The sequence below is a fragment of the Phyllostomus discolor genome, chromosome 7, assembly GCF_004126475.2.
Source record: "Phyllostomus discolor isolate MPI-MPIP mPhyDis1 chromosome 7, mPhyDis1.pri.v3, whole genome shotgun sequence".
NCBI classification, from domain to species: Eukaryota; Metazoa; Chordata; class Mammalia; order Chiroptera; family Phyllostomidae; genus Phyllostomus; species Phyllostomus discolor.
In genome coordinates this window covers 29,921,224-29,948,605 of record NC_040909.2, presented here as the reverse complement: position 1 = coordinate 29,948,605, position 27,382 = coordinate 29,921,224, and the positions used below count along the sequence as shown (strand labels likewise).

Genomic DNA, 27,382 nt, shown 5'->3' with positions numbered 1-27,382 from the left:
CTAATTTACCATTAAGTACATGTTGACTTCTGCTTTGCATTTGTTTAACTCAGGATACAGAGAATACCTGACTTCCCTTAGAAATTTCACTGCATCCTCCACAATGTGGCTTTAATGGTGCCCATATGAGACACTGAAATGCTGAGTGCTCCATAGCAGCACAAATAGAAAGGAAAGGAGTTTGGGTATTCTATTTTTTTTGATCCGAGTAAATAAATGTACTAGGGTAAAAATAAGCAATTATTCACTTGTTTTTTGTTGTTTTTTAATCCTGTAAGTTCATTTAGAATTGTTAGAAGGTTATATTCAGATTTTAAGAGGTTTTTCTCCCCCTCTTATAGCTATGAAGAAGGGGATTTTGAAAAAGCTGCTGAACTATACAAAAGGGCGATGGAAATAAAAGAAGCAGAAACGTCCCTTTTGGGTGGAAAAGCTCCTTCCCGACACTCATCCAGTGGAGATACATTTAGTGTAAAAACAACCCATTCTCCTAATGTTTTCCTTCATCAAGGACAAAGGTAGTAGCAGCAAGTACAACTCATTGAAAATGCACCTCAGGATAAAATAATGAAAAAGCATTTGGAACATTAGAACTTAAAACTTATTAAAATGTTTTTAAGAAAATTTATTTTTACTTTGTATGACTTAAGTGGTATTTGTATAAACTTCGATTGGACTTCATTGACGTTTGAGTCATGATTATGTCAGTTTCAGCTGAAAGAGCCAACTTCCCTGTTGTATGGGATCCAAGGCTGTGGAGACACTCGAGTCCTCAGACGACATGAAGAATAGAGACTGGCCTCTGCTCAACAAGAGCTGGCAGAGTAGCTACGACGAGGAGTCTAAGAATTCCATCCATGTTCTTTTCATCTCTCAGACATTACGTTACCTCACCATTGCTTACCTTGCTTTGCAGCAGTAGTCTGGCCCAATTCTCTACCTCAAAGAAAAGTTCCAAGAAATAAAGGGATAATGTTTATGAAAAGTATGAATTGTCTTCTGTAAAATGAACTAATAACAGAAATCTCTGACTGCTACATTTTTCTTACTCTATCTTTTCCTTGAGCAGATTGGGCCAAGCCCTCTGTTTCCCGTGCTCTCTACATTGTGTAACATCTTACTGTGTTGTATGTATCTGTGTAATCTGAAGTCGTTAATGCAGTAACAAATCAAGCTCGTTGGCGTTCTTAGACATCACCTAAAATATGGACGTGGCATTCTACTCTGTCCTTCCTTAAAAGGTTTGCCATTCTATACTGAAAATTAAATATTTTTATAGATTTTATAAATATTGTCACAGTTTTAATATTGTTTTGTACCATTTATGTATTTATATATAATAAAATCGTCAACTTTAATACTTGTAAGATTCTGATATGTAGTAATTGTAAAGGTGAAAAGATATAACAACCATGCTTCACTGTTTTAAAATAAAAGTACAATTTGATGTTCCGACTTTTCCCCACTCATTTATACAAGTGGGTTATATTTACATAATTAAGAAATGCATTGAACATTATAAAAGGGACTGGAATGTTGTCACTACTTGCTGAGTAGTTTGCTCAACGTGAGCTTTGGTGACTCCAGGATTTTAGTGACTTTAAGGCCTGGCTATTTACAGAGTAGTCCATGAACTACCACCCGGGAGCTTATTAAAAATTCAGACTTTCAAGCTTTCCCCTGCACCTATTGAATCAGAATCTGCAATTTAGCTAGATCCCTAGGTGATTCAGATGCACCTAAGTTTAAGAAGCAGTGGTCTAACTTTAAGGCAAAACAGTGGTGACTTCAAAAGAAATAGGGTAGAATCTTATAAAATGAACATCCTCATCCTTCTTCCCCCTTTTGAGAGAAGTTCAAGAGGGAAAAAAGATCAAATATGACCATAATACATCTTTGTGGGTTTATGAAAGGCACAAAGTAATTTAATTACAAATATACTGGACATTGATTTTATAATTAAGCTATTAGAATTTAAAATTTGATTATTTAGTGATAACACATAAGTAATACATTAAGTTTAAGTGCCTTAAAAACTGCTTTAGGAAATCATTTGAGATCAATATATTAGAACCTTGAAAAAAGGCAAAAGTAGCAAAAGAATAATAGCCATTTATTTTTTATTCCTACAAAATTTGGACTTGAAAAACAAAAAGCGAAAACAGCATTTTTCAAGTTATTAATATTATTCAAGCGACTTTATGCTAACAATTTACTAATTATATTTGGGGTGATTAAATTTCAAAAAATTTAGGTTTAAATATAATTCTTAAAACTATATTTTGATTAGATGTTTTCACATAAAATACATACTTAAAAAAAGAAACTTCCAGCCAAGATGGAGGTGTAGGTAGACACACTGCCTCCTCACACAACCAAATTAAGGACAAAAATTTAGAAACAAAAAAAAACAACCAGAACTGACAGAATATTGAACTGTATGGTAGCCCGACAACCAAGGAGTTAGACACATTCATCCAGACCAGTAGGAGGGGTGGAGTTGGGCACTGAGCAGAGAGGGGTCACAGCAAAAAAAAAAAAAAAAAAAAAAAAAAAAGGCGGTGGCTTGCGGACCCTGGTGAACAAGGCAGTGGCTGACAGACCCGGGCGCACAGGTGACAGCTGGCAGACCCAGTGAGGCGCCCAGGGTGACCAGGCAGTCACACATTCACGTGCAGACAAACCAGGTGAAGCTGGGGAGCGAGACAGACCTTGGAGCCCAGGGTCCCAGCACGGGAAAATAAAGCTTCAAAAAACCTTCAAAACACTGATAGAAAACACCTGTGGGGATTGAGGCGCAGGGAGAGACTCCCAGCCTCATAGGAGAGTTCACTGGAGAGACCCACAGGGTCCTAGAATGTACACAAGCCCACCCACCCGGGAATCAGCACCAGAAGGGCCCAGTTCGCTAGTGGGAAGGGAGGGAAGGGACTGAAATCTCAGAGAGCGGAGCAAGAGCCATTAACTCTCGGACCCCGCCCCCACAGACTGCATCACAACCCAGTGACTGGGCTGACCCGCCCTGGTGAACACCTAAGGCTCTGCCCCTCATACATAACAGGAGCAACAAGACAAAAGAAAAAGAAAAAGAAACAGGCCCAAACCGGAGAACAAATTAAAGCCCCAGGGCAAATACTTTTAAGTGATGAAGAGATAGCCAACCTATCAGATGCACAGTTCAAAGCACTGGTGAGCAGGATGCTCACAGAATTGGTTGATTTTGGTCGGAAATAATATGAAAAAATGAAGGATACGCTAAGTGAAATGAAGGAAAATGCACAGGGAACCAATAGTGATGGGAAGAAAACTGGGACTAAAATTAACGGTGTGGAACAGAAGAAACAACCAAACAAAAAAGAATGAAGAAACAAGAATTCAAAAACATGAGGAGAGGCTTAGGAACCTCCAGGACATCTTTAAACTTTAAACGTTCCAACATGCAAATTACAGGGGTACCAGAAGGGGAAGGAGAAGAAGAAGAGCAACAAGTGGAAAAGTTATTTGAACAAATAATAAAGGAGAACTTCCCCAATCAGGCAAAGGAAATAGACTTCCAGGAAGTCCAGGAAGCTCAGAGAGTCCCAAAGAAGTTGGACCCAAGCAGGAACACACCAAGGCACATTATAATTACATTATCCAAGATTAAAAAGGAGAGAATTCTAGAAGCAGCAAGAGATAAGGGGACAGTCACCTACAAAGGAGTTCCTATCAGACTGTCAGCTGATTTCTCAAAAGAGACCTTACAGGCAAGAAGGGGCTGGAAGGAAGTAGTCCAAGTCATGAAAGGCAAGGACCTCCATCCAAGATTGCTCTATCTAGCAAAGCTTTCATTTAGAATGGAAGGGCAGATAAAGTGCTTCTCCGATAAGGCCAAGTTAAAGGAGTTCATCATCACCAAGCCCTTATTATATGAAATGTTAAAGGGACTTATCTAAGAAAAAGAAGATAAAAAACATATAGTAAAATGACAGCAAACTCACAATTATTAACAACCACACCTAAAGCAAAACCAAAAACAAACTAAGCAAACAACTGGAACAGGAACAGAACCACAGAAATGGAGATCACATGGAGGGTTAGCAACAGGGCAGTGGGAGGAGAGAGGGGGAAAAGGTACAGAGAATAAGTAGCATAGATGGTAGGTAGAAAATAGACAGGGGGAGAGTAAGAATAGTATGGGAAATGTAGAAGCCAAAGAACTTATGACACATGGACATGAATTAAAGGAGGGGAATGTGGGTGGGAGGGGGTGTGCAGGGTGGAGGGGAATGAAGAGGGGGAAGTGGGACAACTGTAATAGCATAATCAATAAAATTTTTAGAAAAGGGCCTTTGCCTGATAAAGTAAAAAAAAAAAAAAAAAAAGAAAAGAAAGAAAGAAAAAAAGATACCTGGGACAGATCTTTATGTGTATTTGAGGTTCTCAACTAGGGATATTATGTTCACATTAATATACTCCTTCACCAAAAAAAAAAAAAAAAGAACCTTTCAACAGCTCAGTTATAAAACTGAATTGGTGGGTCCAAATTATGGTAGTAATAATTTTTTATTAATACTCTATAGAAAAAATTTTAATGCAGTTTGGGTGGGGCTCAAATCTTCCTTAATACTCTTCAATGATCATTACCTTTTTGTGCTGGTCAGGGTGTTTATAGGTATTCAGGGAGGATTTTTCTTTAAAGAAACCCATAGTATATATCTACTTTACTACATAAATCATTTGAGCAGTATCACAAACTAACTTCCCATTAGTAATGAGGGAAGGGATTAAAGTTGAACATACTGTTTTACTAGAATTTAGATATTTTGTTCTAAGGCAATCTGGGGAGTGTATTTACATCTTTCACATTAGATAGTATTAAATCTTGTCAAGCACTATGGGTTTATTTAGTAGTATAAATTTCAGTAAGGACTCATTTCTTATAATTAGCTGCCTGCATATACAAGTTTTCATGGCAATCAAACTGTCAAGAGAACACTCTAGACTCCAAAAGATACCTGTTACTAGATTTTTTCCTGGTGAAATAACCCAATAACTTTTTAATGGAAGATATAGTATCAAAAAATTAGACAACTTAGCCCTGGCTGGTGTGGCTCAGTGGATTGAGTACTGTCCTGCAATCAGAGGGTCACTGGTTCGATTCCCAGTCAGGGCACGCACCTGGGTTGTGGGCCAGGTCCCCAGTAGGGGGCATGTGAGAGGCAACCACTGAGGTTTGCCTCCCTCTCTAAAAATAAATAAATAAAATCTTTAAAAAATTAGACAACTTAGACAAGATTTGTTGAAATAAGACATCAGGAGTGTGCAGTGCCAAGAGCAGACAAAGACTGTCTTTAGAAGATAGCAAGTTCTAGCTATTATCCTTTATCAAACTATTAACATTTTAAATAATAAATAAAGCCTTACCAAATTAGCATACCAAAGGTACAAAGAAATAGGATTTAGGAATGCTGAATTTCTTTTTTGAAATTCAAAACATCTCTAGTAACTAGAAAAGTTTTTTTATAGATAAATACACTAAATTTTAAAAATGTCAAATGATGTACCAAGGCAACGTAAGTCTCACAGCTAGAAAACTATCCCTCTACTTTCCTGACATTACTGTAAACCAAAGAATCACAATACGGTCCTAGAATCTCAAAACTAATATATCGAACACATCTGATACTTGGGGCTTTCTGAAATAAGTTTTTAGAAGTTTTACAAGTGGACAATAAACTTTTTAATTTTTTTACTAACATTTTCCCCCTAAAGATATAATTTAGACATATTTTCAAAGCAAAAGAATCATCAGAATAGGAGATAAGCATAACAACAGCCTACACATCTTCTCTTGGGTTACGGATCTCCCTCCCTCTGACACTGGGAACCTGAGTGAGACAGGTGCTCACTCGGATAACGGTTACACATGCATGATTTTGTATTGGTCTCCCAGCCAATAGGGATTTGCTACAGCCAAGGCTCTCTAAGCCTTCATTATTTGTATGTAAGTCCAGAGAAAACCGGTGAATCAGTTTACGATTTAGTGGTCATGATCGGGGCAAATGGTACACTTCCAGTGAATAAACACGTGTCAGTCATTGCAGAGGCACTTTAGGCCTCTTTAACGCCCACTCTGCTGGACAAACCCTTGTCAGTACTAGGGAGTCAAACTTCAATGTAATACAGTATTCAGAAGGTAACGCACATGAGGGTTCTAATCCAGATGACTGTAGCCTACATGCATCCCTTGCCCCTCAGTAAAGTACACTGATTCCAGACATGTGTCCCACAGGCTCCGTGATTCTGTTTCCTTGGTCAGTGGAGAAATATAGTTTGTACTTCCTCAAAGTACCTTTACCTATCTATCCATGAAAAAACGTCCTTTAGGTTGCCCAACTGACTTTGAATATATAATTCACAAGTTTACAAACTTTTCCAATGACTACATTTCAGTTTGTAATCAGGAAATGTTTGAGGGAATGTTTGCATTTCATAGGTTAACCATTGTAAATTCATTGTTGGCCAAGTTAGTGTGGTGGGCAGTTTTCCTGTAGAGAGCAATTCCAAAACTACGAGAACACGCCTACTGGCGCAAATCCACCAGCAGTACTTCTTTTCTTGTCCTGCATATATTTCAGGACCTCATACTGCTTCATTGCCCATGACCACAAACCACAAAGGATTACTGGAAATAAAAAGAGTATGTGTAGCATCAAATTGGTCCTTTCTTCCATCCTTCACAAAGATCCAAACATCTCAATGGCTAAGTTTTCAGTAAGATTTATAACTGCCTAAAATAATCCTGTGAAATTTCCTTACTAGAATGAAGAGTTATTGATTTAGTTGAGGATAGGGTAACAACAAGCAACAGTGAAAGTATTTTCAAAAAGTATAACAAAAATTTAGCAAAGAATACACATCAATTGATGTTGCCCTAAATTTTGTCAGGTTTTAAAATGACTTTTTTTTTTAATTGCAAAGGAACAGGTTTAAACAAAGAGATTAAAATGTAGTCCAGTCCATTATCTACATATTCTTCATCTTGGCCATGAGATCTTCCAAGCTTTCACCAGAATCTTCCACTGTTACCTGAGGTACAGAATCTTCTTGCTATCAACAAAGGAGGAAAACATAGTGAAAAAAAAATAACCATATACAATTCTTGATGCTTAGAAATACATAATCAGTAAGCTTTAACCATGTTCAACAAGTTTACAAAGTTAAGTTTTTTTAGTAAATATGCCTTCTAATTTTTAGGAAAGACAAAATCCTTTTACTTTCCACATCAGTCTTTTGATTAACAAGGCAGTAATTTCAATATTCCTGAGGTATCTACTAAGAGTGGTACTTTTAAATGGTATTGCGGCTAAAACTACCAACTTCCAAAAATATTTTCATTTTATCAAAATCTATTTTACTTGATCCATTAATGAGTGAACAAAGTTTAAATGTGCTGTGCACACATCCATATTGGCACTGAATACTTCTCTCACACATCTTGATGCCTATAGTGTAAAATATCTAATACCAGAAATAATACATTAGCATTTTTAATAGAGTTGGATGCAGATGAAAGATAAACATTTTCTCTGATATAGCATTTACTTATGGTAAATCAGATTTTAGATGTACCTTTTTGGGAATTGTGTAGGCCACTGTGATTCCTTCAGGTAAGTTGGGAACTGGACCTGAAGATTTTTTCAGTTCCTCCTCTGAAACCTCAGATACCAACTCAATACCTGCAGAGGTAAATTTGACCTTTTAACAGTTTTAAAGGAACTTAATAAGCAATAAGAACTCAAAACATGTATACCCTTAATTATAATTAGATTCCCTAATTATGTTTTAGGCTGCCCTTCCAACTTATGGAAGGCTTCCTACCCCACTCATTGTCTTCATGTATTATCTCCTCCTCTTCCTGAACAGCTTCTTGTTTGGGCAGTGCCGCCACTTTTTTCTGTAGAAATCAAACAGTGTCAAAGCATTTGTATTCATTCTCAGTTCTCTGACACATTATTAATCAAGAATTTAGACAGGCTTTTTATCCTACCGAAAGCAAAAAGGACTTTGAACAGAATTTTTATTTTGAAGCATGATGAATAAAAGTTTTAAGAACCCAGAATCCAATTATCATTCCAAATCTAAATAATTTTTTCTTTTCAAAGTTATTATCCTGTGCAAAACGCTCTCATACATTCTGACAGACTGACATGTACCTTATATTCTTCCTGCTGTTTCCTGCAATTTCTGTCATCACACTGAGGATTTGGCTTCATGGACATAGTAGGAAAAAAATCCTGCATTGCATTGTATCCGAGGTAAAAACTAACAGTACCAAAATTTAACAGAAACCTAGAGAAACAAATCAAAGTAGACTTAAATAAATAAAAGGATGAAAGTATTAAAAGAAAGTAATTGGATTTTAAAAAACAATTTTGAAATAAGTAATAAGTTTTGCAACAAGAAAAGAAATTTATTGTCTTGTTTACAGGGACTGGCTCATAGAAAATATTTGTTGAATGACATCAAGAAAAGATTACTTTCATCAATCACAGAAGTCTTGTGTTTTGAATCTCTAATAAAGATAAAATGCTGCCAATTAAACTATGGTATGTTAACAACTTTAAGAAGCATACTGATTTCAGGGAGATTAAAATGTCAAAGAAGTATATATTAAAAATTCCTGAGATATGATACTAAATCTAATTTTTAAAAAATTTTATATATAACTTACTATAAAGTTTACAATCTTAAAAGTAAAACTCAATTAAATTTTATAAAAGTCTTCATCCATATAATTACTACCAGATCAAAACACAGAACATTTTCAGTATACATAAAGCTTCCTGTGCTTCCCCCCAGTCTAATCTGAATCTTTTTGAAGCTTATATATAGAGGGAAAATGATATATATAAGATAAACAACAAAAGGAAAAATATTTGCCAATGTATGTTCTTAATATAGAACAAGGAAAAGCAAAAAAACTGAGTGAAGAATATGAGCAAATCACAGAAAAAGTGTTCAAATTACCACAAATATAATTAAAAGAGATATCCATTTTTCACATGTCCTATGAACCAAGATTAAAGAGTTTTATGATGTCAAAAGATATCAAAGGTGTGGGCAAACCAGGTATTCCTACACTGTGATGGGAATGTACAATCCCTTTGAAAGAGAAATTTAGTAGTATCTGTAAAAATAAATTTTACATAAATTTTGATAATATATGACAAGATGTTTGCAGCATTATTAATAATAGCAAAATATCTGTAAGTAGCCTAAGTGTCCCTCAATAGAGGGCTTGCTAAATATGACATCTGTGAGAGAATACTTCACAGCCATGATTCTTTTCCCCTTTCTGTGTCATTCTATGAAGTGTTTTGTTTAGATGGGGCCTACTGAAGTTTGTGCAAGCTGTCTGCTCTTATATAAAATAGCTCCAGACAGTTGCCTTGAGAGTTCTTATGTATGCTTTTTATAATACCTTTGCTGGCAGTGGACACTTCTGATATCAGAGTGCCTCCCTATATCATGTCGCAGCCTCTTCTTATTGTGTTGAAGGTTTAAGAAATATAATAAGCTTATTAACATTGTCAAGTGACAAAAAAAATGACCTGAAAGAGGGAGCACCTAAAGGAGTTCTACTTTTAACTGTGAGTTGATTCAAAAACTCTTTGACATCAACTTCAGTTTTGAAGAAACTTTTGTCTTATTTAGTTACAGTTTAGATCTGAAATTTTCAACCAGTGTGCCCCAAGAATTTTTAAAGTGTGCAGTACCTGACTAGACAGGGGCACTGAGCTCTTTTCCCTGAGGTTGTCAAATAAAAAACGACCATAGCCAACACAACAATAGCCATCCTATGTGAATGAGTCAAAATTATACCCATTTTTGTCAGATCAGCAAAAAAATATACTTTTTGGTGTGCTGCAGAATTTTAGTAATTAGTTTATGTGTGCCATGAGATGATGAAAGTTGAAACTCAGACTTAGCTGGTGTGGTTGCTAGATATTTGTTTTGGGATAACAGAGATATTACCCTGGTTAATGTTTAATCACACTCATATTACTTTCAGTAAGAGTTAAATCAAGAGAGTGGAAACACGTGAGTTTATGCCTAAGTCTCCAACCTTTGGGCAAACCTGTAGAAATTTGTATTATTTGGTTGAGTCACATATAAATACACCAGTACCATTATACCATTTAACAAAAGCTTTTCCAAATGTAGGCAGTGATACAAATGTGTATGCATATTATTATACTTATTAATAATTATACAGGTGAGCCTTGAATGACACAGGTTTGAGCTGCACAGGGTTCACATATACATGTTTTTTGTTTTTTTTTTTCAGTAACTACATAGTCAACCCTCTGTATCCCCAGGAATCTGCAGATGCAGAGGGCTGACTATATCCATTGTTTGATACCACTTTATATAAGGGACTTGAGCATCCTCCGATTGGGGTATCCATGGGGGTCCTGGAACCAATCCCCAGTGGATACCAAGGGACTAGTATTAACTAGTTACATTTTGGGGGCAATCAAAAGCTATATGTGGATTTTTGACTTCACAAGGGTAAGTGCCCTAACTCTTACACTGTTCAAGAGTCAAGTGTCCATTTAAATTATGTCTATTAATGTATATTACATACAAATAAAAAGTATACAAATATTATACATAGTATTTAAAATTAAAAATATATGTATATTTAAGACAAAATTTCAAAATCTAAATTAAATATTTACCTGGTCATTCCAATACTTAAAATACTTCTTAAAATATCTTTTTTTTAAAATCAAAAGACATGAGATTATTCAGAAAAATTAGGCTTCACTCACTTCAACACATTTTGTACCAGGATGCCAGCAACCACTCCCATCGTGGTAGGAAGGCTGGCTGCACAAACACCCTCTCGCTTCAGAGTCTTTTCATCAATATTGGCAGCAACCACCAGTGGTGGGGCACACTGCAGGAAGAAGAATAAAAGAGAGTATATGTCAAGAAAGGGAAAGTGTGTATGCTCCAAATAGTGTTCCACCGTATTCAGTTTGTTTTTTCTTTGAACTGTAATACACTTTCAATGTGTGTAGGAACTGCAGTACTTAATGGTGAGCAATAACCCTAAATGAATTATGCATACCGCAAAACAAGCAGATTCTCCGGGAATTATGAGCTGTATGTGCCCCGAAACTGCATTTTCACTGACCCCAGACTCCATCCATGTTTGTCCGAGTTCATTACAAGCCTTGGTAGAAATAGGTAAAAGTAAAAGAACATAAAAAAGCAAGAAGTAGTTTACCATAACTTCTTTTCATAAAAAAGGTTGAAATAAATGTATTTTATGAATTAAGTATAAGTTAATAAGTATAATAAATGTAAATTAATTTTATTCCGAAATTAACTTTCAGAGTAAAAGAGGTAAGTTGTAAATAATGGAATTTCTAGGCCATTGTCACTCTGTTTAAAGGTGGGCAGTCAATAAATAGTCCAATTAAATTGAAGCATAGTTCACTGAATTTCTTACTGATGTAAAACTTCATTTTTCTAAAATTACTTCAGCAATAAAAAATGCCAAATGTCATTTGAAAAGCTGAAAACACAATACTTTAAAAAGAATTCCATTATATTTTTGAGATACCATTTTTAAAGGCAATTTATATATATTTCTACATTTACTTAAAAATAAAGTAACGAAAGTTAAAACCAAAGCTGACAAAGAATAACAGTATTGTAAGATGTTCCTTTATTTTAAAAATTGTACCTCACGCCCTGGCTGGTGTAGCTCAGTGGATTGAGCATGGGCTGGGAACCAAAGTGTCCCAGGTTCGATTCCCAGCCAGGGTACATTCCTGGGTTGCAGGCCATAACCCCCAGCAACCGCACATTGATGCTTCTCTCTCTCTTTCTCCCTCTCCCTCCCCCCCCCCCTCCCTTCCCTCTCTAAAAATAAATAAATAAATAATTAAATCTTAAAAAAAAAATTGTACCTCACAAGTATCTGCTATTCTATAGTTTCCTCTATTGGCACATGAGAGTAGGGCGTTGAAACATATGCCCCAATAGCAAGGCTAGACAGATGCCCCAGCCATTGGAGTGCATTTCGAAGGTAGGTGAAGGGAACATTAAGAATAAATAAGGCACATTATAAAAGGGTTTAAATGCAGAACTACTTTTAGGATGGGGAACATACACGGATAGAACATACAGGAAAATAGATAAATCTGTAAGTACATTTTACACAATAGGAATACTCACTGTATTTATTGCCATTCGAGCTTCAAAATTGTCCACACAACTAAGAACTAGGTCAACAGGTTTTCCCTCTTCTAAACCACCATTACTAAGAAAATAAATTTTATTAGGAAAAAAATCAGGACACAAAATACATTTTAACTTATTTGTTCAGGCACACGTTTATTGTTTCATTAATGTTTAAGTATAATTATGAAATAGTAATATTAAAGATCCAGTATAAAGAGTATTAAGTAACTATTAATAGAATATCAATGATAGTTCAGCACTTCTTACACAAGACATACAAGGATGCAAGTATAAAGTCTACTTACAAAAGTTACCATTTACCTACTAGCTTTCAGACTCTTATTCAAATGTAGTAAAAAGTTAATTGAATACAACTCATTATTTCAGTGGTAATATAGTCTCTAGAAAACCACTTTCAGATAGAAATATATTATAGAACACAGAATGTATAATTGAGGATTCCTTGTTATACTATTATGATAATAGGGTGTTTTTGGTTTGTTTTTATTTTGTTGTTACCATTGTATTTTGGACAATATATACACTTTTAACTGAGCTCCCACTATATAAAAACTACACAAAAATTAACTTTTAAAAACAAAAATATATTTCATTCCATTAACTCATTAAATTAATCATCAGTATCTTCTCTAATAATACTTGTTTCACTGAGCTGGACATTGTGCAAAATATTCACAAATAAAATTTTACCTTATTCTATCCATGAAATGTTGAAAGTTTTCTACTGTGGTTATATTATAGTTGTGTACTTCAAAAAGAACATCAGGATTAATGTTCCTAAGAGAGAACAAAGGAATGAGTATAAAACCTACTAGTAAGAACAGTAAGAGAAGGCAGGAAAAAAACCTAAAGATCACTTAACAGAGATCAGGGAAACGGAATTCAAGGTACTCAACGAACATTCTAAGGAGTCTTCTATCTCTTAATACATAGATTATCAGAAGGCTTACAAAAATGTTCCCACAATCTATGTGCTGAAAATGAAGCCTTATCAATTCTGTTAGCTACATCTGGGCCTGACAAAAGAGTTTCTTTGTTCCTTCACTCAGTTCAGTGCAAGTGTGTCTGGGCCCACAGAGAAACATCCTGGAATAAGGGCTGGCCTACCGTGGCCTTGAGGCCAAAACCGACCTGCCACCTGTTTTTGTAAGGTCTGCAAGCTAAGAATGGATTTACATTTTTAAATGGCTGCAGGAAAAAAAAGTCAAAAGAACAACAATTATTTCATGATATATAAAATGTATAAAATTTTAATTTCAGAGCTCATAAATAAAATTTATTGAAACAAAGCCACGCTCATTCATTTTTATATTGCCTACAGCTGCTAAGGCATAGTTGGGCAGTTTTGAAAGAGGTCATATGGCCCTCAAAGCCTAAAATATTTACTATCTAGCCCTATATAGGAAAAGGTTGCCAACCCAGATCCAAGAGATAAGAGAATCTTTCACATAAGTGAAACCTGCATTTTTATAAAGAAAAAGTCAGGTCCATTTATACATTAGGTTAACTCATACCAAATACACAAAGTAAGATTTCAATAAATATGGTCTTTAATTGCTATTCCATTTACCTCAAAGTATGTTCTGCTGCTTGAACTTTACTTAATCCTGCTTGATGAGGTTGGAAGAAAAGTCTATTCATATTGGCCAGTTCCACTTTGTCATAGTCAAAGAGTAGCAACTAAAACAAAAATAGCAGTATTCTGATGAAAAGCATAACACAGAATGAAATAGTAGGCTTTACATTTGATGGGTTTAACGGTTTGACAGTAATAATAAACTCTGAAACACTGGGTGCCATATATTAACTCATTTAATGCTCATAGGAGGTAAGTGTTCAATACATACATACTGTTATCCTCATTTTAGAAATGAGATTAACTACAGCACCTGCTCAAAAGCCATCCAGCTAAGTTGTAGTGGAAAAGGGATTCAAGTCTGGACATTCTCAGCCCAGCACCTGCACCCTGACCATGATGCTGTACTGTCTTCCCAAATGATTAATGTTCATTCCATTTCATTCCAAGTTCTTGCTAAAAGCCAAGAACCCATTAGATAAATAAAATTTTCAATAAGATAAAAATAAATGCCATAACTTAAAACTATAGTATAGTATGACTCATTTTGTGTATATGATACTATAAGTACCCATGCCATGGCTAGAGCATTATTCCAAAAGGAATTACTAACTAATCACTTCCTGTTTGCTGCTATATATATTCGGGCATGACAGTGTCTGTCTGTTTCTCTCTCTCTCTCTCTCTCTCTCTCTCTCTCTCTCTCGTGCACACACACACACACACACACACACACACACACACAAACTTTAACAGGAAAATGGGCCCAAAGATCCTATTTCTCATCAGTAAGAACAGGCTGGGCCCAAGGATTTCCAAAGTCTCTTCCTTGATCTAAAATTCTGTGACTTTGTAATACAACTCCCAGCATCTTAAATTTAACAATAAAATAAAAAATGAATTTTTCTTCTTCTCAATATGGAAACTAAAAAAAATTAACCCAGTGCATAAAAACAACTCCTAGGTAACCCTTAAAATCTTGCTAGAAAAGATATCACTTGTGTCCCCTATGACAATTTTCTAACCCCAGAGTCTCCAAAATATGATTTATTTAAGCTCATTCAACAATATTTATTAGATCAGGCCAAGCATTAAGTTTGAGTGTGGGCCTCACAGCCAATTTATGAGTAAAGTGCAGGAAACCCTAAACTTGGAGACAGGAGGAGTGAGTTGTCACACTGGCATTAATTAGCTCTGATCATGGGTGACTCAGTTTCACTTTTTAGGCCTGTATCCTCATCTGTAAAATAAAGCGGCTGGTCTGGATCTGGGAATCCAAGGAGTGCTAGGGATTCCAAAAACTTTTGGTGATAAAAAGTGGGCTCTGGCTCTCTAACCCTGCACTTCTCTACTTACCTATGTAGATCCATAGGGTACAACCTTAAGTGCGCATTGGAATCACTTGGGGAGTTTTAAAAAAATACAGATGTTTGGGTCCCATTCCCAGAGATTGTGATTAACTTATTATGGGATGCAGTCCAGATATCGGAATTTTTTAAACTTCCCAGGTAATTCTAATTACAGCAGTATTGGACAGTCACTGTTCTAGACACTTGATACTCAAAGTGTGCCCTGGGGTAGCATCGGCATCACCTAGAGCTTGTGAATATACAGGAGCAGTTCCCCAAGTTTAATATGCATACAAGTCATCTGGAGATGTTGTTAAAATACAGGTCCTGATTCAGCATGCCTGGGGTGGGGCCTCGGAATCTGCATTTCTAATAAGCTCCCAAGTGATGCTGATGCTACTACTTCAGGGACCATACTTCGAGTAGCAAGGATCCAGAGGTTCTTAAAGTGCCATCCTTGCAACAACATCAAAATCACTTGGGAACTTGATAAAAATTCAAATTCTTAGGTCCACCTGAAACTTTCAGGATCAAAACCACTGGGGTAGGATCTGGTAATCTTTGGTTTAATGAGCCTTCCAAGGGCACCTGACACAGTCAAACCTGAAAACCACGGGTCCCCAGGACCTGTGCTGCCCTTGGCCGTCCGCCAGGGCACTTCCGTCAGCTATCAGCAGCGATGGCTGGCTTTTGTGAGCCTCTTCACAGACTTTACAATGTTAATAAACATTTTTATTATTTTGGTGTTGTCTTGTTTATATTGATAAATGAGTGACAACTTTGAAATTACTTTCTTTTACAAATTTGGCATGTGGAGTGAACCAACATATTAAAAAAACACTGATAAACTTTATGGAAAAATGCATTCTCTCAGCATGGATGGAGCTGGAAAGCATTATGCTAAGTGAAACAAGCCAGGCAGTGAAAGACAAATACCACATGATATCACCTTTAACAGGAATCTAAACAACACAACAAAACAAAACAAAACAAAAAACTAGCAAAATATAACCAAAGACACTGAAATAGGGGATAGTCTGACAGTGGCCAGAGGGGAGAGAAGAGGGAATTTCAGGGGGGAATGGGTAGGGATTACAGGAACAAATTTGGAGGACACATGGACAAAAACTAGGGGTGGGGGGTAATGGGGGGAAGGGGGGAGGGTTGGGTGGAGGGGCTGGAACGGGAGTAGGGGGGAGAAAACTGTACTTGAACAATGATTGAAATAAAAAAAAAAGAAAAAAAGAAAAATGCATTCTTTACCAAAATGACAAATTAAAGTGTACATAATTTGTGGAGAGTTTATATATTCAACCTCTATATATCTAACATCATGGACTCCAGTTTTGTAAGTCTAAGACTGGTAGATTGATCCCTGGAATAAAGTTACTTCTCCTTCCAATCCACAATCTAAGCCAATTTTAGAAAAAAATAAAATAAATATATATGGGTTTAAAAAATCTGGACCATTCTCCAGTTCAATTTTAAACACTTAAGTCCAAGTTGTTTATACATTACCCCAAACAAAAAAGTGCCCGAACACAATTAGGTAGTCCTTGTTTAATCAGCATTAACACCAGCTTCCATTTGGGTGGGGCCATGTCTTAGCCCCCTTGGGTAGAAAGAACGATCTGAATAAATACACCACAAATCAATAAACCATTAGTAATAAGGGGAGAAAAATGCTAATTTGTACCTGATTTACTCCAGAAGTGAGTAGTTCTCTACCTAATAGGCAAAGAGAAATGTTTTTACCTTACCAATGCCACATCTTGTCAGCATTTCAGCAGTCACACTACCAACTCCACCAACACCTACTATCGCTACAGCAAAGGTACGGATTTTCTGTAAAATGCAAAATTATATGTCTTGGTTCATAAGTCATCAAAAATTATTTTCATTTATTGCAATCATCTTCAAAAAACTTGGGAAGGTTTATCATACCTCATAGTCGCTTACGATTCCCATTCGTTTCAATGCCATCAGGCGGCTTAAAACAAAGAAAAAAATGTTTTAAAGGTTACAACCTTAGTAACATAGGTAAACATACATCACAGAAAATAGACACCAAAAATCAGTCATTACTAATCCATTAAAAGAGAAGAAATCTTTCAGCTGGGTTTTACCAGATGAAACTAAATCACCAGGTCAGCTTTAAAAACATTAATGTCTACCTTCGCAGACCATGCAACAAGATTTTTAAAAAGATTTTATTTTTATTTATTTTTAGAGAGAGGGGAAGGGAGGGAGAAAGAACGGGAGAGAAATATCAGTGTGTGGTTTCCTCTCAAGCACTCCCTGCTGGGGACCTGGCCCACAACCCACGCAAGTGCCCTGATTGGGAATTGAAACAGCGACCCTTTGGTTCGCAGGCTGGCACTTAATCCACTGAGCCACATCAGCCAGGGCACAACAAGATTTTTTTTAATTGGAAATAATTTCACCTCAAAATTTCTAAGCTATAACTCCAGTATCTTCTGGAACTTCACGGTTTGCCTTAGTGAGAATCTATTTTCATCTATTGTGCTGAGTACTTAGTGGACACTATCAACTTGGGTGCACATTTTTCAGTTCTGAGAAATTTCCTTGAAGAATCTGATGGTTTCCTTGTTTGTTTGGTTTGTTTTCCTGAATCAGCTTTCTGGAACTCTTATTATTTAGAAGTTGGACCACTTGGACTGGTCCTCTACTCTTATTTTCTTTCTCCTATTTTCCATCATTTTAGTTTTCTGTTCTATTTTCTGGACTTTTTTTTAAACTTTGTTTTCCAACTTTCCTATTGAATTTTCATTTTTGTTATTCCCCACTTTCAAGAATTCTTTTTAATCATCTAAATGATTTTTATTTTTTGGTATCACCTTGTTCTGTTTCATTTACAAAATGCCATCTCTCATCTGGGGGTAATGATAATGTTGGGGATGTGTTCCCCTTACATAGTCTATTCAAGTTAACATTTTTATGTTGTTTCTTTCGTGAGAGGAGCTTCTCTTTTCCTTTGTTCCGCTCATACTTAGCCAGACACTAATAAAGGCAGAGATGTGGGCTATCTTGTTTGACTTTGGGCTTCACTGTAGGGTGATCTGGCTGGGCTATTTAGTTGAAACCCACAATGTCAGTCATTCTTTCTTCTTGGCTCTATCAGATTCCCTAAAGAAGAATCTTTCAATTTGCAGCATGACAGGTGTGTATGGCTGTTTGTGTGGGGGTGTTAATGGGAAGAGCAAGGCTGGGAGTCCTAGCATTCAGTATGTAAACAAAGGCCTGCTTCAATTAATAGAAATCCTCTATTTTACTCTCTTTAATGAGTAAATCTAGTCTCTAGTCTTCATGTAGAGAAGAGGCATTAGATTACCTCAGCTACAAAAAGTGATATAGGAAACCTGGGCTCTGTTTATCCAACACACTTTCAACCATATCTTTTTTAGTACTACCTTAAGCCCTTGTAGAAGTACCTGTGCTCAATCCTAAGCCTTTGGGGGATTCTGTGATGTAAACTGTAGGCTTAAGAGTCGACTTCACTGGATCCATTAAATTGGTTATCAGTCATTCATCCCTTTTCTACTTTCTAAAATTTTGTTACTATAATCTTCAAGTACAGGGACCCCCCATCCTGATTATTAATAGAAACCCTCTACTTTACTGTCATTTTGGTGGGACTAGGTAGACAGTGATAATAAATGCCTGTGACCAATCTGCCATCTTTACCTTGATGCTCTCTTTAGTCTTCATAAGTAACCCCGAGAAGAGTGTACTACAACCCCCTTTTACAAATGAGGAAAAAGATTCAGGTTAATTAACTTTCCCAAAATCAGCAAACTGACAAACAAGGATCAGAGCTGGGGTTTTAAACTAGTATTTGAAACCAAGTTTTCTCATTTTAAAGCCTCTGCTCCCCCTTTCATTTTTCTCCATATGCTTATAATTATATTCTATTTCACATAATTTTACTGTTATTTGTGTTATTGGATCATTATTTCACAACCATTGAGTCTCTCAAACTAAAGCAAAATGTCTTTGAGGGTCTGAGGCTTTATACCTCTTTTGTGTCACTCAATGCAGTTAAATGATGTAGAACACCTACAAACCCCTCTCCTGTATTTTTTGATAACCTTGTACTTTATCATAATTCTTACCACTCACACTGCAATCCCATGTTTAACTTTCTATCTATCTCACACTCATCTTGTAATCTCTGGAGGGAAATGAGCATGTTTACTTTGTATTCCCCAGTGTCTGTGCATAAGGAACGGCAATAAGTGGTAGATAATACCATCCTGGAGGGCTAGAAATAAAAAGGTGCTCACTGAATGTTTGCTGAAGGAACATTCAGAAAATTAAGGTGGACCTTTATTAAATTCCCATGTACTAATGAAGAGCTTTGGGTGAAAACTGCCATCTTCTATGTAGCAGTTTTAAAAAACACAAATGGTGCAAATAAGATAGAAAATACTAAATGTATTTGAGTTTTGAAGGTTTGGTTGTGATTAATACAATGTCAATGGATTGTCTCACTTTAAAATAATGCCTGAAAGATGATTCTAAATCTATGATCCACATCTCCTTGCTTTCCATTCTTGAATGGAAAAAATTCAAAATTTTCATTTGTAAAATTACAAAATGTTTAAGGATGCCAAATGGAACAGTTTCCACTCATTCTTATTAGAGATATCAGTTCATACTTATTCAAATTCTCAAAATTTTGGATCATAAACCCTTCATATTTGCAAACAGCCAAAATACACGCACCCTGTCAATTATATCTCAATAAAATCGAAACAAAAAGGAAAAGAAGAAAGTAGAATTAAGACAACATGCTAATTTATTAGAGCTGATGAATGAGGGAAAAACAAGAACCTGGAATGATTTCATTTGATTTGGGTTAATATGAACTCTTCTGTAATTATGGAACAATTAGAATTTTGTCAGGTTTCTCTATTTATAAACATTGTATTTAAAATCTTTGTGCCTAAATACTAATTTTCATTTTACATTGGTTAAAAAAATTCGTGCACTCCAAAACTTCCTGAGGCTTTTTATGTCATAAATAAATTTTAAAAATTTAAAAATCCAAACTCTCCTGCTCTTTAAAGGAAAAGAACAACAATACCATCTTTTCTTTGTCACCTGCTTTAAAGCTTTTCACCTACTATCCAAATTTTAGCCACACTACTTAGTGGCTTATTTATTTTTACTGGGGAGACAGTTCCATGTGAATTTTGAAATAAAATAAATCTAATGGCAGTTCAGGCCTTACTATATACTACTAGCTCCCTGACCTGAGACAAGTCACAACAGCTCTTTAAGCCTCAATTTTCTCATCTATAAAATGGGTAAAATAGCAGTGGCATCTCCTATGGTTGTGGTGGAGAGGAAATGCATGAGTGACGACGCATGAAAAGTGCTTAGCAGGTAATGAAAGCTCAATTAACGTTAGTATATACAACTGAGCAATAAAGTCTTCTACAAAGCTTAGCATGTACAAACTCTTTTAAGAATTTTACATATACTGACATTTCCAATCCTCACAACTCTGACAGAAAAAGATATTACCATTATCCCCATTTTACAAGTGAGAAGTCGAAGCAGACATGTTCATAACTGACCCAAGGTTACTCAGCTACTAAGAGCTGGGATTTAAATCTAATTAATCTGACTCTAGAGACGTTACTCTTAACCGGTCCGCTGTATTCGGCTGCTGACTTAACAAACTTGAGGAAACGGAGAAAGGAGGAGGGGACAGAACAGGTAAAATCCAATGGCTTTATAACTAATCAAGCGCCCTGGCTGGCGTGGCTCAGTGGATTGAGCTCGGGCTGCGAACCAAAGCATCGCGGGTTCGATTCCCAGTCGGGGCACATGCCTGGGTTGCAGGTCATGGCCCCCAGCAACTGCACATTGGTGTTTCTCTCTCTCTCTCCCTCCCTTCCCTCTCTAAAAATAAAATAAATAAAAATTAAAAAAAGAACTAATCAAGCTATTCCCACCACGCCCCCAATTTAAGAAACATTAAGAAGCCTTTACGAAACTCAGAACTCGAAGGTTATGTTTAGCGGGTTTTACATTTGATGTCACCTTTTGAAAGCTGTTACTATCCATTTTATGAGGCTGAATGATACAGCTAGGAGCGGTAGAAAACTGCATACGTGTCCTGGGCCGGCACAGGAGCAGTACCATATGGCTGATTCACTTGTTTGGGGGTTCTGCTTTGTTTTTTGTTTGTTTGGTTGGTTGGTTGGTTGGTTTTTTAAGCGAAAGAACATCTTTTGACCCGTACTAAGGCTTAGCCTTGCCTGTTGGGGGCCAGGACCCCCAGAACAAGAAAAGGGAGGTGGGATGCCATATAAGCTGCATGAAAGGGAAGCGCTTCACTCAAGGCCACACGAAGACCGTGACCTCGCCCCCCTCGCCCCCTCCGACCCGCGGTCACCTATAGGGGTTGGAGTCCACCACCTCGGGGCTCATCTTCTCGATGCGGGCTCGGCCGCCTCCTCCGTCGCCGCCCCCGAGGGCCCGCCGACTTCTTTCCTGGGCCAGTTCTCGCTCCAGCTCCTCAACCCGCCGCTGCAGCTGCTCCACAGACTCGGCCATGGCTGGGACTCCGGTCGCTAACGTTCTCAGCCCCGGCCGCCGCCTTCGCCGCCGCCCCACGTTGACAGGTCTGCGGGGCTCCAGAGGAGTCTGTAAGGAGGCACCTAGCGGCCTTCCAAGCGCAGAACCCCGGGGAAGTGCTCTCAGCGCCTCACGGAAGGACACGTTTCGGCCACTCCCGCAAGCCTCCCACGGTACTGGTTCCGGTTGCAGTCATCCCTCCCCCTCAGGACACAAACAAACAAAAGCCCCTTCTAATTTCTTTCTTTGTGGGGTCCTAAGAGAGGCAGCAGCAGAGCCAGGGTCCTAAGTGTGCAGAGCGGGCAGCCACCGATGTTGCCTTTTAAATTGGGCGACTAGGAGAAACACCAGGATCTTTTATTCCTGGGCTCGAGGGCCGGACGGGCGCTTTTCTGAACCGGACCTACAGGTCTTCCGCCTGCGAGTGCGTACGTTTAGAAATGAAAGAGGCCTCCGCGTTCTTATTTGCTGGTAACGACTAGTGCGGCTTCGCCGTCTTTCAAATTGAGGTCTCCAATTCTGACGCTGACTGGTCATTTAAAAATCTTAAACCACAAGAGGTCGTACCGACTTTGCCTGACTAGAGCCGAAATCACTAGATCCTACCCGCCAGGGTTGCTTAGCAATCGTGCCTAACGTGCGTGATTGGCTGGAGCCTGAGCGCCAGCGGCCTCGCCCCCTGGCCGTCAAGTAGCAGTTCCTCGCGCCGGAATTATCTGTGGATTCAGCGTCTGTGGGTCCTGCCGCAGCAATCATGAAGACGAATCCTTCTGGCGATTCAGACATCGCCGAAGTGCTGCCTCAGCATAAGTTCAACTGCAGGTCCCTGGAGGCCTACCTCAACCAGCACTTGCCCGGCTTTGGGGCAGAGCCTGAGACCAAGCTGACGGTTGCCCAGTACAGGTATCGACGCCAGCCTTCTCCAATAGAAACAAATCTGTGCATTGTGATTTGCTTCCTTTGACCCTGGATGGGTTCCCAATTCTCCGCACCCCAGTTTATTTTCCTAATGAGGCATTCTGCAGCCAGGAGCTGGCATCACCCGTCCCTTGTATTCCATTTGGGGTATTTTCCAATTCGCGGGCGATAATGGAAGCGATCGTAATCGCAATTCCAAAACCGTGAGAAAGAATCTTTGTTAAAGGATACAATTATGTACCTCGAAGGTTCACTGAGGCTTGGAAGCTCTGTGGGGTATACAGAGGCCTTGTCTCAACTTTTAGTCCATAAGATCTTCCCCCGCGCCCCTGCCCGTTAATCAGGTGAAATTCCTTTATAATTTGCAATGTTCTACGAGGCTGAGTTAATGGCACCAGCTGGGGGATCCGACTTCTCATGCTAGATCTTCCACTAGGCAAATGACAGCACCACTTTGGGCTTTAGTAAAGACGATCCTGAGAATACAGTTCCCTATTAGGGTGGACAGTGCCTTGGGCTGTAAAAAGAATTCACAAAGAGAAGAAAAGGCAGAGATCAAAGTTTTATTCACTTTCCAAGAGGAGAAGGTCTGGTGTGAAGAGATACACCCACGGCAAATTGCAGAGGCTTTAAGTTTTCATTGGGTGATAAAGGGGGAGGGGGGATGGAGCTGGAGCTGGGCAGTCATGTCAATTAGCTGTATATCGGGAGGTTTCAGGCGGACGGTGCAGGTTTCGATTTGTTTTACTGTTGTCTTTGGGGTCAGGGTCCAGGCCTCTGGTCTGGTTGTCTTGTTTGTATTAAGTTTTGAAACAACTGTGTGGGGATACTTTTCAGTAATCTCGTCCTGAGAATAGAGGCTCAGAGAAAAAAAACAGTTAATTATGCCTGACAAGCTCAAGGGAAGAGAGATAGACAGCTAAAAGGGGCTTTTTCGTCCCATCTTTCTTTTTTAAAATATATTTTATTGATTATGCTACTACTGTTGTCCCAATTTTTCTCCCTTTGCCCCCTTCCACCCGGTACCCCACTTCCCTCCAGCAACTTCCCTCCTTAGTTCATGTCCATGGGTCACGCACACAAGTTCTTTGGCTTCTCCATTCCCTATACTATTCTTATTGTCCCCCTGTCTATTTTGTACTTACCAATTTTGCCTTCTAATCACTGCTCCTTTCCCCGATTCTCTCCCTTGCTCCTTGCTATACTGATAACCTGCCAAATGAACTGCGTATCTATGGTTCTGTTCCTGTTCTGGTTGTTTGCTTGGTTTGTTTTTTTAGATTCAGTTGTTGATACTTGTGAATATGTTGCCATTTTAATGTGCATAGTTTTGACCTTTTTCTTAAATAAGATTCTTTAACATTTCATATAATAATGGCTTGGCAATGATGAACCCCATTAGCTTTACCTTGTCTGGGAAGCACTTTATCTGCCCTTCCATTCTAATTGAAATCTTTGCTGGATAGAGTAATCTAGGTTGTAGGTCCTTGCTTTCCATCACTTTGAAAACTTTTTGCCAGTCCCTTCTTGCCTGCAAAGTTTCTTTTGAGAAATAAGTTGATAGTCTTATGGGAACTGGGTCGTAGTTAACTCTCTGCTTTTTTTTTTTTTCTTCTGCTTTCAAGATTCTCTCTTTATTTTTAACCTTTGGTGTTTTAATTATGATGTGTCTTGGTGTGGTCCTCTTTGGGTCAAATTTCTTTGGGACTCTCTGGGTTTCCTGAGCTTGTATGTCTATTGCCTTTACCTAATTAAGGACATTTTCTTTCATTATTTTTTCAAATAAGTTTTCAGTTTCTTACTCTTCTTCTCCATCTGGCACTCCCATGATTTGGATGTTGGTACATTTAAAGTTGTCCCAGAGGTTCCTAAGCTAACACTCATTTTTTAAATACTTCTTTCTCCCTGCTATTTTATTGGGTGCTTTTTCCTTCCTGTGTTTCAAATCATTGCTTTGATTCTCAACTTCATTTTCTGCACTGTTGGTCCCCCCCACTATTTTTTTTTAAGATTTTATTTATTTATTTTTAGAGAGAAGGGAAGGAGAAAGAGAGGGAGAGAAACAGCAATGTGTGGTTGCCCCTCGTGCAGCCCGAACTAGGGACCTGCCTGGCCTGCAACCCAGGCATGTGCCCTGACCAGGAATCAAACCAGCGACTGTTTGGTTCCCAGACTGGCACTCAGTCCACTGAACCACACCAGCCAGGGCCTTTGTAGATTTTTTTTTTTCACTTAATGTAACCTTCATTTCTTCCCTTATTTTTTGCCTTACTCAGTGAGTTCTTTCCTGATCACTAGTGTTTTGAACTCTGCATCTGATAGATTGGTCATCAACATTTCATTTAGTTCTTTTTGAGGTTTGTTCTGTTCTTTCACTTGGGCCATATTTCTTTTTCTCCTCAATTCAGCAGCTGCCCTAGGTTTCTGTGTATTAAGTAGAGTTGTTTTGACTCCTTATCTTAGAAAAGGCACCTGTAAATTGTGTGGGGCGGACCCTTAAGTAATCTCTAGGGTGAGGCAACTCACCTCACCTGATTTGTGGCTCTGTGTGGGGGGAGGACTAGGAGAGGGGACAGTGCTGCTGCTGCCTGGTTTCTGGAGGTTTGCCTGGCATGCACCCCATTTCTAATCAGTTCACCCACTTCCTGTATGTAACTGATGGCCTCCCAGCTGCTGCCCTGGTGGTGAATCCCAGAGTTTGCACATGTTCTAAATCCTTGTGGGCCCTTTAAATGGACTCTCCTGAAAATCTGGCAGTTTCTTTCACCACCCAAATCCCTACTGGTTTTTACAGCCAGAAGTTATGGGGACTTATCTTCTGGCACTGGAACCCTGGGCTGTGCAGTTTGGCATGGGGGTGGGATTGCTGGCTCCCAAGGTATCCCTTCCGATTTTTATCCACCGCATGTGAGTGTGGGACAGCCTGTTCCACCACCACCAGGTTCTCTCCCTCTCTGTCTCCCTCCCTTCCCCTCTGTCTAAAAATAAATAAGTAACATTTTAAAAAAAATAAAATAAAAATAAAAATTCTGAAATGTCAGTTAAAAAATTCAGAATATAAATGCCTAAAGTTTAGAAATCAGCTGAAGGAAGTTACCAAATACGTGTTTAGAAACTAAATGACTCATGGATTTAAAAAGCCAGTAATCAGTAGATAATAACAGAGTTTATTGAAGTTCAGCATGCAAAAACCAATTGCATATCTGTACTTTAGCAACAGTTAAGATGTTATCTTCAAAAAGATGCAATTAATAAGCTCATCAAGAATATAAATTATCTAAATATTATCTAATATGTAGAGACATTAGCAGAAAAAATTATAAAACTTTATTAGAATCTTAAAAACAAATTGAGAGATGCCAATGTTTATGAATAGAAAATTTCATTAGTAAATCTCTTTTTTTTCTACTTGATGTATAGATTCAGTACAATGACAATCAAAATCTTAATTTTTATCTCTAATTTGAGAAATTACTCCTAAATTTTATGTGCAAGAGCAAAGGACTAAGAATACTAAAAACTTCCAAAGAGGAACAAAATAAGAAATTTGAATTAAGAAGGCATGATATTGACACAGACATAAGCCAAAAAATCATAAAGTGCCCACAAAAAGATCCACAAATCCGCAGAATTTTGATATATGACAATGCTGGCATCAAGAATCAGTATGTGTAGGGGAGGACTTTTCAATACGTTATACAGGTATAATTATTATTTGTATGGAAACATTGAAATTAGACCCTTTCATTGCTCTGTCTCACAAAATTCCAGGTGAATTAGTGTTAAAGCAAAACTAAAACTATTTGGAAGACATATAGGATGTGATCTTTGACTTTGGAGTAGAGAAGAAAATCTTTAAAAAGATGAAAGCACAACCATTAAGAAAATGATTGGTACATTTTCAGTGAAAGACACCTTAAAGAAAGTGAAATTTAAAAAATGTTGTAATATATAAAAATAATGGATAAAAGATTAATAACCAGAATGTATAAGGAGCTCCAATAGCCCAACAGAAAAATGGTTAAAAGACTTGAAGATGCCCAAGGTCGTTTGCACTGTAGTAATCAGGGAAAGACAGATAGAAACAATGAGAGACCATTTCACACCTCCGTATTGACTTTTTTTTTTAATATGACAATTTCAAACATTGATCAGGATATGGAGCAACAGGGACTCATGTCCACAGTTTGTAGGAGCATGATTAATACAGCTACTTTGGAGAACAATTTGGCATGATCTTGTAAAAATGAAGATAGAAAGATATATATGCCCCATGATGCAGCAATTCTATTCTTAGGTATGTACCCTAGATATACTGTTGTAGTAGGATATCAAAAGATAATCTGCAAAAACGTTCATTGCACTGTTTGTAATAGCAAAGATATAGGAAATGATACAATGTTCATCAGTAGCAGAATGGATGAACAAATTGTAGTATATTCATATGACAGGATACCATACAGCCCTGAAAATCAGTCAGCTGCCACTATATAAAACAACAGAATCAAACAATGGACAAATAAGCGTTATACTGTGTAAGGATCTAAACTTCAAGGAAAAGGTAAATTTAAAAATCAAGACAGGTATTCTGAGGGGGGTAGGGGCATACAGAGGGCTTCAGAGATGCAGTAATTTTCTTAAACTGGGTAGTGAGAACACTGGTGTT

At 37.7% G+C, this 27,382-nt stretch overlaps 3 protein-coding genes and 1 long non-coding RNA gene across 8 annotated transcripts in view; 2 read left to right on the top strand and 2 right to left on the bottom strand.

Moving 5' to 3' along the window:
• Window positions 1-973, top strand: part of NPHP3 (nephrocystin 3) — a 38,589-nt gene extending 37,616 nt beyond the window's left edge. Inside the window, exon 27 of the mRNA XM_028518465.2 lies at window positions 342-973. Coding sequence (XP_028374266.1) covers window positions 342-522 — 181 coding nt within the window. The 3' untranslated portion in view covers window positions 523-973. The remainder of the gene's footprint in view (window positions 1-341) is intronic.
• On the bottom strand, window positions 627-21,917 carry UBA5 (ubiquitin like modifier activating enzyme 5). 5 transcript variants are annotated; one of them, XM_036030657.1, is made up of 13 exons: window positions 21,617-21,915; window positions 17,134-17,179; window positions 16,945-17,034; window positions 13,835-13,944; window positions 12,955-13,041; window positions 12,238-12,322; window positions 11,123-11,227; window positions 10,821-10,948; window positions 8,199-8,334; window positions 7,864-7,939; window positions 7,615-7,721; window positions 6,976-7,092; window positions 5,505-6,667 (listed from the first exon to the last, which is right to left on the bottom strand). In XM_036030657.1, the coding sequence occupies exons 1-12, from the start codon at window positions 21,775-21,777 to the stop codon at window positions 7,009-7,011; spliced, it is 1,215 nt and encodes a 404-aa protein (XP_035886550.1). In that variant the 5' UTR covers window positions 21,778-21,915; the 3' UTR covers window positions 5,505-6,667; window positions 6,976-7,008. The 5 variants fall into 5 exon arrangements, with proteins under 5 accessions (XP_035886552.1, XP_035886550.1, XP_035886551.1 ...); XM_036030658.1 differs by having other exon boundaries at window positions 6,980-7,092; XM_036030660.1 differs by lacking the exon at window positions 21,617-21,915 and having other exon boundaries at window positions 5,505-7,092; window positions 16,950-17,034.
• On the bottom strand, window positions 11,620-12,231 carry LOC118501595. Its single transcript, XR_004904220.1, has 2 exons — window positions 11,970-12,231; window positions 11,620-11,743 (listed from the first exon to the last, which is right to left on the bottom strand). It is a non-coding gene; the product is annotated as an uncharacterized LOC118501595 (long non-coding RNA).
• A 535-nt stretch (window positions 21,918-22,452) lies between the features above and the next one.
• The window catches only part of ACAD11 (acyl-CoA dehydrogenase family member 11), a 69,802-nt gene continuing 64,872 nt past the window's right edge, over window positions 22,453-27,382 (top strand). The window contains exon 1 of the mRNA XM_036030656.1: window positions 22,453-22,701. Coding sequence (XP_035886549.1) covers window positions 22,553-22,701 — 149 coding nt within the window. The 5' untranslated portion in view covers window positions 22,453-22,552. The remainder of the gene's footprint in view (window positions 22,702-27,382) is intronic.

Excerpts from the sequence above, each read along its gene's own strand:
- UBA5 (XM_036030657.1), bottom strand. The coding sequence starts at position 21,777 with ATGGCCGAGTCTGTGGAGCAGCTGCAGCGGCGGGTTGAGGAGCTGGAG. Across the intron at positions 11,228-12,237 it reads CTCGAATGGCAATAAATACA|GCTTGTAATGAACTCGGACA; the intron begins GTGAGTATTCCT and ends ATTTCTACCAAG. Across the intron at positions 10,949-11,122 it reads GAGAATCTGCTTGTTTTGCG|TGTGCCCCACCACTGGTGGT; the intron begins GTATGCATAATT and ends TTCTTCCTGCAG.